General features: G+C 39.5%; 2 protein-coding genes across 24 annotated transcripts in view; one reads left to right on the plus strand and one right to left on the minus strand.

Moving 5' to 3' along the window:
- Positions 1–3,860, minus strand: part of grna (granulin a) — a 23,681-nt gene extending 19,821 nt beyond the window's left edge. For 9 of the 21 annotated variants that reach the window (XM_047800941.1, XM_047800940.1, XM_047800942.1 and 6 more), the window contains exons 1-3: positions 3,793–3,855; positions 1,824–1,889; positions 321–458 (exon numbers count right to left, since the gene is read on the minus strand). In XM_047800941.1, the coding sequence (XP_047656897.1) occupies positions 321–458 (138 nt within the window). In that variant the 5' untranslated portion in view covers positions 1,824–1,889; positions 3,793–3,855. Of the gene's footprint in view, positions 1–320; positions 459–1,823; positions 1,890–3,792 lie in introns of all 21 variants that reach the window. The other 12 variants (XM_047800944.1, XM_047800945.1, XM_047800946.1 and 9 more) reach the window with 3 other exon arrangements.
- On the plus strand, positions 3,573–11,022 carry ifi35 (interferon-induced protein 35). 3 transcript variants are annotated; one of them, XM_047800997.1, is made up of 11 exons: positions 3,573–3,667; positions 5,554–5,610; positions 6,280–6,354; positions 6,492–6,566; positions 6,659–6,817; positions 7,535–7,651; positions 7,786–7,930; positions 8,041–8,147; positions 8,849–9,035; positions 9,236–9,345; positions 10,286–11,022. In XM_047800997.1, exons 3-11 carry the CDS (start codon positions 6,337–6,339, stop codon positions 10,493–10,495), a joined length of 1,128 nt encoding a protein of 375 aa, XP_047656953.1. In that variant the 5' UTR covers positions 3,573–3,667; positions 5,554–5,610; positions 6,280–6,336; the 3' UTR covers positions 10,496–11,022. The 3 variants fall into 3 exon arrangements, with proteins under 3 accessions (XP_047656953.1, XP_047656952.1, XP_027035171.2); XM_047800996.1 differs by having other exon boundaries at positions 3,578–3,667; positions 5,544–5,610; XM_027179370.2 differs by lacking the exon at positions 3,573–3,667 and having other exon boundaries at positions 5,441–5,610.
- The last annotated feature ends 2,931 nt before the right edge of the window (positions 11,023–13,953 follow it).

Here is a 13,953-nt window from a genome sequence, read left to right on the forward strand (position 1 = left end):
GTGTGGCCTTTGTGTCTATGTTATGATGAAGAAGGTGTGGCCTTTGTGTCTACGTTATGATGAAGGAGGTGTGGCCTTTGTGTCTACGTTATGATGAAGGAGGTGTGGCCTTTGTGTCTACGTTATGATGAAGGAGGTGTGGCCTTTGTGTCTACGTTATGATGAAGGAGGTGTGGCCTTTGTGTCTACGTTATGATGAAGGAGGTGTGGCCTTTGTGTCTATGTTATGATGAAGGAGGTGTGGCCTTTGTGTCTACGTTATGATGAAGGAGGTGTGGCCTTTGTGTCTGCTGAAGTCCCAGACTGACTCTTCTGCTCACCTGATGGAACGGACAGCAGTTGAATTCTCCAGAAGGAATCTGGCAACACGTCTGCTGGTCCCCACAGCGCTGCTGATCAGGACACTTCAAACCAGACACCAGGCTCAGCAAGAGCACTGCAGCTGTTAGCCTTAACATCTGCACAGACCAGGAAAGGAAAGAGGAATTAGTCCTCTATAAAACTAGAAAAAATAACAACATGACAGATGCATTAAATAACTGAGATTATAGCTTTAATTATAGTATAAGAAAGAAAGGAGAAAACAAACAAAAGGAACAAAAAGTGTACATTGTTTTTTTTTATTTTTCTGATGAACAATTTCATTCAGATGATTGAAGCAGAAATAAAAAATTGTAAGATAAAAATGAAAATAAAAATAAAATAAAGATGAAAACAATATAATACTAAGATATGGGTGAGAATAAATAAGTGAAAAATCAGATCCAGGTTTTTGAAAGGCTAGTATGAAGTGTGTGTGTGTGTGTGTGTGTGTGTGTGTGTGTGTGTGTGTGTGTGTGTGTGTGTGTTGTGGCTGAGTAAAGTTTAACAGGAAGTGAATTCCACACACTGGGAGAGCTGAAACTGAAAACAGCTTCCTCATTTACAGGATTCTCTTCTGTTTATGATGAGGAAGCCTCTGGGAGTGGACAGAATGACAAGAGCCACTCTGTAGCATGAACGCTGCAGGAGAACCGCAGGAGAACCATGAGAACTGTACAACACACTTATTAAAAACCTCAGTGGTGTGTAATGTGTCACTACATCGGCTAAAGGAAAACCTTTTTTTTTTATATGGAACCGGAGAACCATTTGACAGAAAACACACCGAAAAAAAAACATTCATACCACGGAATCACTTCCTCTTACTTATTATAAGGTAGTCATGAGACCTCACACACACACACACACACACACACACACACACACACACACACACACACACACACACACCCCAATTTTGAAACTTCCCCATTGAGATTTCACTTCACCTACAATCAGGAAAAAAAAACAGTGTTAAGTGATGCGTGGGAAATAACTGGGAAATTCCAATCTTTACCAACATTTCAGCGTGTCTAAAACAGCAATGGCATTTATAATGAGCATGTACTCGTGTCATTTCTCACTAAGTAGTGAGCGGGTAATTAAAAAATATAAATAAATGAATGATTATAATAGATTATTTGACATGGTGCCTTTCGTCTGCACGAGGTCACTTTACAGCAGTAAGAAGTGAATCGCTAAAAGGTTAAAAAGCTGTTAGCTTAAAAAGAAGAAGTAGAGAATAAAAATGACATGATAAGATCAGACGAGTTCTGCTAATGTTTTAAAACAGCAATCTCACACACACACACACACACACACACACACACACACACACACACACACACACACACACACACAAACAGATTCTGCTTACCCTCCTATGAAGAAGAAGAAGAAGAAGTAGAGAATAAAAATGACACATGTTAAGACACACACACCCATACACAGATTCTGCTTACCCTCCTATGGGTTATGCTCGAACCTGGAGAACTTTTAACCCGATCGAACACGCTCCCGATTCTCGGCTGTAAGAGAAGACAAACTAAATCAAAATAATGACCTCCATCCGAGCCCTAAAGAAGGAATGTGATTTTTTAAAATTTTTATTCTAACCTCTATCTAGTTACACATTCACAAGAATCTCACACTACTGAGCTTTTTATTTTGAGATTATTATCGATTTTCTAATCTTAAGACAGCCGTCAATCAAATCCCAGGTTAGAATATATGTGTTCATTTCTATAGCAACAGCTCATTCGCAGGTACTTCAGAAGCTCCACATTAAAAGTGAATACAAATAGTGTGTATAATTTTTGATGAGAGGGGAAAAAAAGTCGAAGCTAAAAGCTAAAAACATGAACTGAATTGTTGCTCATTAAATGGAATCTTAGGAAGCTTCTGTGGTATAAAAGAAGAAAATAAATCTAGACTCTGAATGTTTTATTTCTTTATGACTTCCGTGTGCTGGATACGATCATGACCACATCGGAGCAGCATTTACTTTAACTTTAACTCCCCGTGAGCTAAATGACCTGGATATAAAACCTGATAGATGGAAACATACATTATATATATAAAATAATATTTTAAGACATTATATAAGACAGGAATATCTGATAATAAATAAATAAAAATAGACAGTAAAGTAAATCCAGAGTTATGAAGCTCATGCCCAATCGATTACAACACCATATCATGCGTTTACATTTACAAATCTTACATTACAACATCATATATTATGGACAAAAGTATGTGCACCCTTTAAACTGATGAGAAAGCCTGAAGCATTTTTCACAGTTGTTTATATTTTCCCTTCACTAGAACTAAAACACCGCTTCAGCAGAACAATGACAATGTGCCTGTGCACAAAAAGCCCACGAGCTCCATGAGTGTGGATGGAGGTGAAGGTCGGAGTGAAGAAGTCAAGTGTCCTGCACTGAGCCCTGACTCTGACTCGACACCACTGAACACCTTTGGGGTGAACTGGAACTGGAGTCTCCTCCCTCAACATCCTGAACATCAGAGTCTGATCTCACTGATGCTCTTGGAGCTGAATGATCACTAATCCTGCACTTCTGTATAGTGTTTAGTACAATATCAAGGGAGTACATTTATTTATTAAGGGAAAAACAAAACGAAGTGATTATACATATACATATATATATATATACACACACATATAAATCATATGTGTTTATATATATATATATATGTGTGTGTGTATACATAAATATGTATGTACCCGCCTCTTCCTCCCCCCAAGCCAGATATATATATATATTAAATAATTTTCTACATAAATAAAATACACAGACGCGTCACTCGCCTTATATTACGTAATAAACGCATTAATCTGATCAGTAATGTGATTTTTCATCAAACACCTCATTTACACCCAGATCAGTGCATAAGGTGGTTTAAGCATCATGCAAAAAATAGCAATAAATATCTACTAATATAACATTTAAAAAGGAATAGAAATAAACTTATTTAAAAGAAGTTATGATTCACAACAGGATTCATTCACTGCAGATTTCACTTCAGGTTAATATAAGTATATAAAATAGATCTCTGTCTGTTTGTGACACATTTCTACATCATTAGATTATTTATCATGTGCTGTTTAATTAAAAGGGTCACGTGATGTTAATGAAGCGAACGTTAAATCTGTGCATGAGCTGCGAAGCCGCATGAGTGTGAGAGTAAAAGCTCAGTCTGGTTAGTAACTGATGACGCGCTGCTGCTGCTTTATAACACCGCTTCTGGATTCAATTAAACACGAAGCTGATTAAAGAAAACAAAGGTAGATATGTGTGTGTGTGTGTGTGTGTGTGTGTGTGTGTGTGTGTGTGTGTGTGTGTGTGTGTGTGTGTGTGTGTGTGTGTGAGACAGATAAAGAGAGAGATATAAACAGTAAACTCTACTCACCTGCACTACACCACACTCCCTACTGAAACTAATAAACTGGTTTTATTTCATTTTCTCTATAAACCCCGCCCACTGACATTAACACCCCCCGCCTCTTCCTCCCCCAAGCCAGATTTGTTAATACATATCAAATTAATTTATCATCACGAGTTCGATTATAACAAACTTTAACAAACGTTATTTTTAAAATATTTCCGTCGGATTTTTAAGATCTTTCTGTAATTCAGCTCGCTTTTATTTTTTTAGCCACAAACACAAACTAGCAGCTTCCCCTAAAACACTGTGTGTACTTATGTACATTATGTGTGTACTTATGTACATTATGTATGTGCTTATGTATGTCATGTATGTGCGTATGTACATTATGTATGTATTTATGTACATTATGTATGTGCTTATGTACGTCATGTATGTGCTTATGTATGTCATGTATGTGCTTATGTACATTATGTATGTGCTTATGTACATATGTATGTGCTTATGTACATTATGTATGTGCTTATGTATGTCATGTATGTGCGTATGTACATTATGTATGTGCTTATGTACATTATGTATGTGCTTATGTATGTCATGTATGTGCGTATGTACATTATGTATGTATTTATGTACATTATGTATGTGCTTATGTACATCATGTATGTATTTATGTACATTATGTATGTAGTTATGTACATTATGTATGTGCGTATGTACATTATGTATGTTCTTATGTACATTATGTATGTGCGTATGTACATTATGTATGTAGTTATGTACATTATGTATGTGCTTATGTACATCATGTATGTATTTATGTACATTATGTATGTAGTTATGTACATTATGTATGTAGTTATGTACATTATGTATGTGCGTATGTACATTATGTATGTAGTTATGTACATTATGTATGTTCTTATGTACATTATGTATGTGCGTATGTACATTATGTATGTAGTTATGTACATTATGTATGTGCTTATGCATGTTGTAATTTAATAATAGTTAGATTTATTTTTCAGGGAATATGTCATCTCTCTGTAAATCAATAAAAACTAAAGATTTTGTATTTTCTCTCTCTCTCTGTCTCTCTCTCTATCTGTCTATCTCTCTTATATTCTCTCTCTCTGTCTGTCTGTCTCTCACATATTCTCTCTCTCATATTCTCTCTCTCTCTGTCTCTCTCCTTCTCTGATACTACTTCTTTCTCTCTCTCTCTCCTCTCTCGCTGTCTCTCCCTCATTCTCTCTCTCTCTCTCTCTCTCTCTCTCTCTCTCTCTCTCTCTCTCTCTCTCTCTCTCTCTCTCTCTCTCCCTCTCCTTCTCTCTCTGTCTCTCTCCCTCCCTCTGTCGGTCTCTCTCTCTCTCTCTCTCTCTCTCTCTCTCTCTCTGTAAAACTCACAAAATGTTAATTTAATGCTTCACATTCATAATTTATAAATACTACTGAAACTTTAAAGTGATGTCTCTAAATATGACAACAGAAAAAATATTATGTATTATTTCGATTTATAATTATTTCGATATGATTGTTTCTTATTTTTCATACAAGGAAAAGTATGGAAATAGTTCTCAGCTGTTTATGTTACTTCCGTGTTTGTCTTAAGCCAGGCTGTGATTGGTCAGTGGCCTGGGCTCGTGCGCGAATACAATAAACTTAAAAGTTTCACCGATATTCGGTTTAATACTTTCAATAAAATATTAAACATTTTGTGACTTCGAGTAGAATAATTATTTAATAAATGATAAATAATGTAATAAATAATAAAGTGCGTCACAGCCGAGGAACCGCCCCTAGGACCTGGGAAAGGAAAGTGAAAGCCAACAGAACACAAAGGTACCGTGTTTATTATTTCTGCTTCTGCTTTACATTTTATTCTATTCTACATTTACTTATAGTTTACTTTATAGAAGAGAAAATAATGATGTCATACAACTTATTACGATATTAACACAGTAAATAACGAGCTGATATTATGACTCAGTAAAGTGAAAAAGTGTCAAAGTGAAATGTAAAAGTGAATGTTAAAAAAACAATTAAAAAAGTTTTAAAAAAACTACAACAATTCGGTTTTAAGGGAAATTCTTAATTTCTTAATTCGTTTAATTGCGTTAATATTGTAAATAAAGTGTGTTAAGTTTTTATTATGTACAACACAAGGCCAGTACCTGAACATTTCCTGTTTACAACACTGGCATGAGCTTTAAGTCTAGTCTAATCTAATACAATATAATATAACAGAATATAATATAAGAATATAATATACTAAGATAATATAATATAGTCTAATATATTATCCATATAATATACTAATAAATGCTAATGGTTTTTGTCATGTTTTATGTCATTTTAAAAGCTAAGGAAATGAAAATAAAAATATGATCTAATTGCATTGAATCTTCGCTGAGCACATTTCAAGTGAAGTGTTATAAAGGTTTATGTTCATTGTACACTGCAGGCTCAGAATGGAAATATTCCAACCTACTGTGATTTATTAATTTGCAGATACACACGAATATCTTTAGCTGGACGCCTGTCATCTTTCCGCAGACTCATTTGTTCATGATGTCTTCAGAGGAGGTAAGCAATCAAATATCATGGAGAACCTTTTCTTCTTCTTCTTCTTCTTCTTCTTCTTCTTCTTCTTCTTCTTCTTCTTTTTAAGCCCTGGGTCATATCAATAATCTCTGAGGCTCATAATAAAAATGTCATTTCAGGATTTCTCTCTGGTCTCTGAAGATGATCCATCATTCACCCTTAAATCCATTCAGAAAGACATCGAGAAACTGAAGGTGCAGTTCAGTCAGAAAGTATCTGTGACTTCACCATAATCCCAATCGCCTTAAAAACATGCTCACGTGAACGTGTGTTTAAATGTCCACAGGAAGTCCACAATGACCTGGTGAGGGATTGTAAGTTCTTAAATGAAGCCAAAGAAAGTAACATAAAGTTTACTGAACAGTTCTGTCAACGAGTCGATATTGCGAAAAGGCGTCTGGAGGATGAGAATATGAGCCAATCAAAAGCACTGAAGAAAGAAGAGGTGAGAAAAAAACCTTGATTCATGATTCACTTTTGTGATTCAGTTGTTTGTCTCATCTCTGACCTGTTCAAGCGAATCAAATCATGATTTTTGATTCATTTAATTGATTCGTGGGGGGGCACGGTGGCTTAGTGGTTAGCACGTTTGCCTCACACCTCCAGGGTCGGAGGTGTTCTCATGTTCTCCCCGTGCCTCGGGGGTTTCCTCTGGGTACTCCGGTTTCCTCCCCCGGTCCAAAGACATGCATGGTAGGTTGATCGGCATCTCTGGAAAATTGTCCGTAGTGTGTGTGTGTGTGTGTGTGTGTGTGTGTGTGTGTGTGTGTGAGTGAATGAGAGTGTGTGTGTGCCCTGCGATGGGTTGGCACTCCGTCCAGGGTGTATCCTGCCTCGATGCCCGATGACGCCTGAGATAGGCACAGGAAGTAGTTCGGATATTCAATGAATGAATGATAATTGATTCATTGATTTATAATTCAGAATAGCATCAATAAATATGGTACATTTACATTTCAGGAATCAGAACCATCTTATTGGCATAGAACTATTTCATCTACAAGACATGTGAATCACAAATTTAGAAAATTACTAAAGAATTTATGAAGTTATTTCACATTAAAGGCTTGAACAATTTGCAGCAAGCTTAAGGTGATGTACATTATGGACGAAGGAAATAAGGTGAACTGATAATACCTTCAATCTGTTCCTTTCTGTCTAGGAAAGACTGTCAGATCTACAAAAGGAGGAGAAAAAACTGAACATGGAGTGTATGAAAATCCAGCAGGAGCTGAATACCATGCATGAAACCCACCAGAGCTTGAAACAGCAGACCGAGGTTTGGGAAGATTATCACTAAATATTCAGAAATAATAATGATTTAATTGCAAATTTTGTAGACCTGGAAGAGGAAGAAGAAGAAGAAGAAGAAGAAGAACTATACTAAGCTGAATTCACTCTTTCATTCTTTAGGTGTCCACCGCAGTGCCGGAGAAGAAGGTTGTGTTTAATGGCGAGACGGCTGAAGAAGCTGATGCGCTGAGCTTTGATGTGAAACCTCACATCGTCTACCCCATGGAAGGAGGCACGGCATTTATCACCTTCGAGGAGGAAGATGGTGAGAAGAATTTACTGTACTTCACTGGATATCATGGGAACTTACGTTACTGGATTATGATTGCTTCATTGTGTAATTGTGTCTCTTCGTTTCTGTGTTTAACTCCTCAGTTGCTGAGAAGATATTAGCTCTGAAGGAGCACGTGGTGCATCTCGGGGAATGTAGCATCACTGTGCGGGCCGAGCCGGTGCAGTTTCTTGTCCCAGCCAGTGTTGAGGTACTTCACAAGATCTGCGTTTAAAAATGTTTCAGTTAAAAAAAACTCTAATGTTCTGGTTCCAGTTAGTTGCTTCCTTTCTTTCAAGTCAAGAGTCAAGTCAAGTCAAGAAGCTTTTTAGGAACGAGTACATCAGAGGGACAGCTCATGTTGGACGTTTGGGGGACAAAGTTAGGGAGGCCAGATTAAGATGGTTTGGACATGTTCAGAGGAGGGACAGTGAGTATATTGGTAGGAGAATGTTGGACATGGAGCTGCCAGGCAGGAGGCAAAGAGGAAGGCCAAAGAGGAGGAATATGGATGTAGTTAATGAGGATACGAAGCTAGTGGGTGGGTTTGTTACGGTTGCTTAGCACATTTGCCTCACACCTCCAGGGTTGGGGGTTCGATTCCCTCCTCCACCTTGTGTGTGTGGAGTTTGCATGTTCTCCCCGTGCCTCGGGGGTTTCCTCCGGGTACTCCGGTTTCCTCCCCCGGTCCAAAGACATGCATAGTAGGTTGATTGGCATCTCTGGAAAATTGTCCGCAGTGTGTGAGTGTGTGTGAATGAGAGTGTGTGTGTGCCCTGTGATGGGTTGGCACTCCGTCCAGGGTGTATCCTGCCTCGATGCCCGATGACGCCTGAGATAGAAAATGAATGAATGAATGAATGAATGAATAAATGATTTCCTTCATATCGTCCTTGCCCCCTTTCTCTTTAGATGGACACTCAGGTTTGTCCTCATCGCATCCTTATCTCCAACCTGCCCAAGAAAGAGTACATGGATCGCATCCTGGACAAGCTGGAGATTCATTTCTCCAAGTCGAGATACGGAGGAGGCGAGGTGGAGGAAATCGACATGCTGGAAGATTCTGGCAACGTGGTCATCAAATTCATAGACAGCACCAGTGTGTATAACATTTATGTGTTTATTATATTATTGTAATTATATACTGACGACTTATCAACACTGATGATAAATAAAGGCCCCTGCTGTAGATTTGGGGGATTGTTAGGGATTTTGATGTAAAATATGTTAAGGTGAAGGTGGGATTTGGTGAGTGGACGTCTTTGGGTATCCAAACACAGAATCTCGCTCTCTTTCTAGTTGCTAAGGGTCTCACAGATAACCAGATGCATGAGATTGAGCTGGACAAAGGGAAGAGACACAAGGTGAAAGTCACACCCTTCCTCAACGGCGAGATCACACTTCTCAAGGTGAGAGGAACTTTATACCTGCTCACTTGACTGCAACCCTTACCTCCACCTACCCCCATCAGCAACCCTTACCTCCACCAACCCCCATCAGCCACCCTTACCTCCACCAACCCCCATCACCAACCCTTACCTCCACCAAAGCCCATCACCAACCCTTACCTCCACCAAAGCCCATCAGCCACCCTTACCTCCACCAACCCCCATCAGCCACCCTTACCTCCACCAACCCCCATCAGCCACCCTTACCTCCACCAACCCCCATCACCAACCCTTACATCCACCAACCCCCATCACCAACCCTTACCTCCACCAACCCCCATCAGCCACCCTTACCTCCACCAACCCCCATCACCAACCCTTACATCCACCATCCACCATCCCCCATCACCTACCCTTACCTCCACCATCCCCATCACCAACCTTTACCTCCATCATTCCCATCACCAACCCTTACCTCCACCAACCCCCATCAGCCACCCTTACCTCCACCAACTCCCATCACCAACCCTTACCTCCATCATACCCTTCACCAACCCCATCACCAACCCTCACCTCTACCATCCCTCATCCTCAACCCTTACCTCCACCAACCCCATCACCAACCCCTACCTCCACTAACCTCTATTATCAACGCTTACCTCCACCAACCCTCTATCATACACCCTTACCTCCACCAACCCCCCAATCAGCTACACTCACCTACAAAACCTCTCATCTGCCAACCTCAACTCCACTAGCCACCCCTTCAGCGACCCTCAACTCCACCAGTTCCCATCAACCATACTCAAATAAACGAACCCACTAGCTGTCCCCATGCCCACCAAGCCTGCATCAGCGACCCTCACCTCCAGCATCCTCCATCCTGTACCCCCACCCCTCACCTCCAATCCAACCCCTTAAAGAACGAAAAGTCTAACCTGTCCTGTAATTCCATCCTCAGACGTGTAACACGACCTGCAACAAGACCGTACTGCTGACAGGAATCCCCGATGTGATGGAGAAGGACAACCTGCAAGACCTGCTGGAGATCCACTTCCAGAAATCTGCCAACAGCGGAGGAGAAGTAGATGCAATTGTCTACAACCCAGTGGGTGGCAGAACCTTCGCTGTATTCGAAGAGGACAAGTCCAAACCTGAGCAGGACCAGTAAAGTGGACTAAAGCTAATGCTGATACTTGTAGTTAATGTAACAGACATGTGCCCATCATAATACTTTCTTGCCTTATGATGATCAGTAATTTAAATAATTTGATTTGAACTTTGTTAGCACGGGCACTCAGGACAACATCAGCTCTATCATATAGAACGAGGCCGTATGACTTCTATTGCCTTGACAGTTTTATGAAAAGGTATGAAGCAGGTTTGGATAGTTAAAGTAACATCGCTGTGGTTGTCGCTGACTAGCATCCATGCTAATAATTTGGGAAAGTGGGTTGTACATTTAAAAGCTCAAAAGCCAATAAGCGATTAAAGACAAAGAATTTATTTCTTCTCATCATCATCAGATGAAGAACGTGTGGTTTGTGGATTATTCTAAATATTTCTTTGGGGTGGGGGCTCCAGGCATGAGATGTTGCACCATGAGGCCAAATATAATCACATTTCTGAAGTATGTTAATGGTTGTATGTAATAAATAAATAAATAAATAAATAAATAAATAAATAAATAAACAAAGATGTAACATCAGTGTAATTAATGTATGCAGCATGCTAGCTAGCAAATACAAACTATGTCTATTGGTTTACACTCTCACTCACTCATCTTCTACCGCTTATCCGAAACTCTTGGGTCACGGGGAGCCTGTGCCTATCTCAGGCGTCATCGGGCATCGAGGCAGGATACACCCTGGACGGAGTGCCAACCCATCACAGGGCACACACACACACTCATTCACTCACACACTCACACACACACAATGGACAATTTTCCAGAGATGCCGATCAACCTACCATGCATGTCTTTGGACCGGGGGAGGAAACCGGAGTACCCGGAGGAAACCCCAAAAGCACGGGGAGAACATGCAAACTCCACACACACAAGACGGAGGCGGGAGTCGAACCCCCGACCCTGGAGGTGTGAGGCAAACATGCTAACCACTAAGCCACCGTGCGCCCCATCTATTGGTTTATGTTAAACTAATTAGCAAACTGTTTCACTTCAGACTTTTAAAAGAAATCAGATCATCATTATATCATTATTTAGATATAATCCCTCACACAAAGGGTTTTTTTTGTGTGTACGTTGTTATGAATCCTGCTAAAATAGCACAATGTGGCTTGCTAGCTATCTAGCCATATTACCATGTTCCAAAATAAAGGTAACAAATGTTCAAAACTTTCTAGTTGTGTTGAAAAACGAACCAAGAATTAAAATTTTTGAACTTTTTACCTATTAAGAGGATAAAGGTGTTAGATCAAGAGATCAGACACAGCTAGCTAGTGAGGTAAAAGTTACAGTGCGGTTAATATTAGCAGCTAGTTAGCAACACACAGGGGGTTTATTTTGTATGTGATCACAAACTCTTATAATTATAATTACAATAAAGAAACAAAACCACCTGCTTTTATAAACTTTTATTGCAAAAACAATAACAGCAAGACGATGTGTAACAGCCGACCATCCCGAATCGCTCACAGCACACTTACAACATGTTAAAATAAAAGTCCAAATGCAGAATCACATGCACAAGTGAAGAAAAACATGTCTAGTGTCATCATGCACTTGGGAGAAAGAAAGACGATGAGACGGCTTCGGAAGATAAAAGGCAGGAGTTTGTTTCGTAGTAAACTTTGTAAGTTGTAATGTACAGTAATCTAGTGCGATGACTAAGATTGTTTATAGCTAATATCACAATGTCTCAGTGCAGAGTTTTCATCAAAAATAAACTTTAAAGCTGAACAGTTTTTCACAACAATTCACCAAAATGATGTAAATATCCGCAGCAGTTATCTACAGAATCTCTGTACATGATGTTTATAACAATAAAATCAGGAGTTGTCGTCTGGCGTCCCACCAGCTCACACACACACACACACACACACACACACACACACGCTGTTGTCACTACCGGTTAACTAGCGCTCCGTCTTAATAATCAAGTTTGGATCATTTTCAAGCCCAAGTTTGAACTATAAACTACACAAAAGTTTACTTATTTTGTCATTCAAGTTGTGTTTGAGTCAAATGTGTTATTTAAGAGTATGTTAATTGACCTGCTTGTAAACTCCGAACTTCTGTTTATTCAGTTAAGACAGGGGTCGGGAACCCGTGGCTCCGGTGCCGCAAGTGGCTCTCTGTATTATTTGGAAAATAAATATTTAATTTAAATTTATTTTATTTTAGTTAGTTAGTTAGTTAGTTAAAAAAAAAAGTGTGATGCTCTTGTAACATTAAAATAAACCGTGTTTAATTTTTTTTGTCGCTCAAAATATGCGTCATAACCGCCGACTTGCGAAATCCGACACAGAAGCAGACGCGTTTTTGGTTCGCTGCAGCCGGAAAGTTATCATTTTGATGTCATGAATACGTAGAGAACTCAATTAGACATTGAACATTTTATTTGAAAGTAACCTTCAACCCAGCGACTTTTTTGTTAAGGTTAGTTCAATCTGTTTTGTTTACTCGGTAGCAGTTCATTGATGTCATAAATGCAACACTACAGTTTTTTCTATACTTTCCATAAAGGTAAAAAACGATATATGCAGCGTTCTCTTCATTTTAGATGTCAAAAGGGTTTTGTGGCTCCTTGTGTTGTTTTTTCTGTGGGAAACGGGTCCAAATGGCTCTTTGAGTGTTTAAGGTTGCCAACCCCTGGACTAGGTGTTGGAAGGTCATGAGTTTGAATCCCAGCGCTGCCACTGCTGGGCCCCTAAGCAAAGCTGCCACTGCCACTAAAATTGTATGTCACTCTGATTGACAGTGTTACGTACTATGTTTGTGGGTTCGCTGTTTTGTTTGTTATTGCTCTCTCTCTCTCTCTCTCTCTCTCTCTCTCTCTCTCTCTCTCTCTCTCTCTCTCTCTCTCTCTTTGATCCACTATCTATATTTTCAGATCCCTACCATTGGACATCTCCTGTCAATCTTCATTATCCTGTGTGACGTCACCCGTCGATCCACCAATCAACCAGAATCAGAATCACGATTAGAATCAGAAACAGAGAAAGAAACAGAAGGAGAAAGAAGACGTGTGCTAATTTGTTAGAGGCCTATTGTTGTTGATCGGTTTTAGTATGTCAGACTGTACATGTATCCCAATTTGTCAATCACTTTGTGTATGTGACTCGTTAGTCACTTTGTATGTGACTCGTTAGTCACTGTGTATGTGACTCGTTAGTCACTTTGTGTATGTGACTCGTTAGTCACTTTGTATGTGACTCGTTAGTCACTGTGTATGTGACTCGTTAGTCACTTTGTGTATGTGACTCGTTAGTCACTTTGTATGTGACTCGTTAGTCACTGTGTATGTGACTCGTTAGTCACTTTGTGTATGTGACTCGTTAGTCACTTTGTATGTGACTCGTTAGTCACTGTGTATGTGACTCGTTAGTCACTTTGTGTATGTGACTCGTTAGTCACTTTGTGTATGTGACTCGTTAGTCACTGTGTAT

This window comes from Tachysurus fulvidraco, chromosome 15, assembly GCF_022655615.1.
Source record: "Tachysurus fulvidraco isolate hzauxx_2018 chromosome 15, HZAU_PFXX_2.0, whole genome shotgun sequence".
Taxonomy (NCBI): domain Eukaryota; kingdom Metazoa; phylum Chordata; class Actinopteri; order Siluriformes; family Bagridae; genus Tachysurus; species Tachysurus fulvidraco.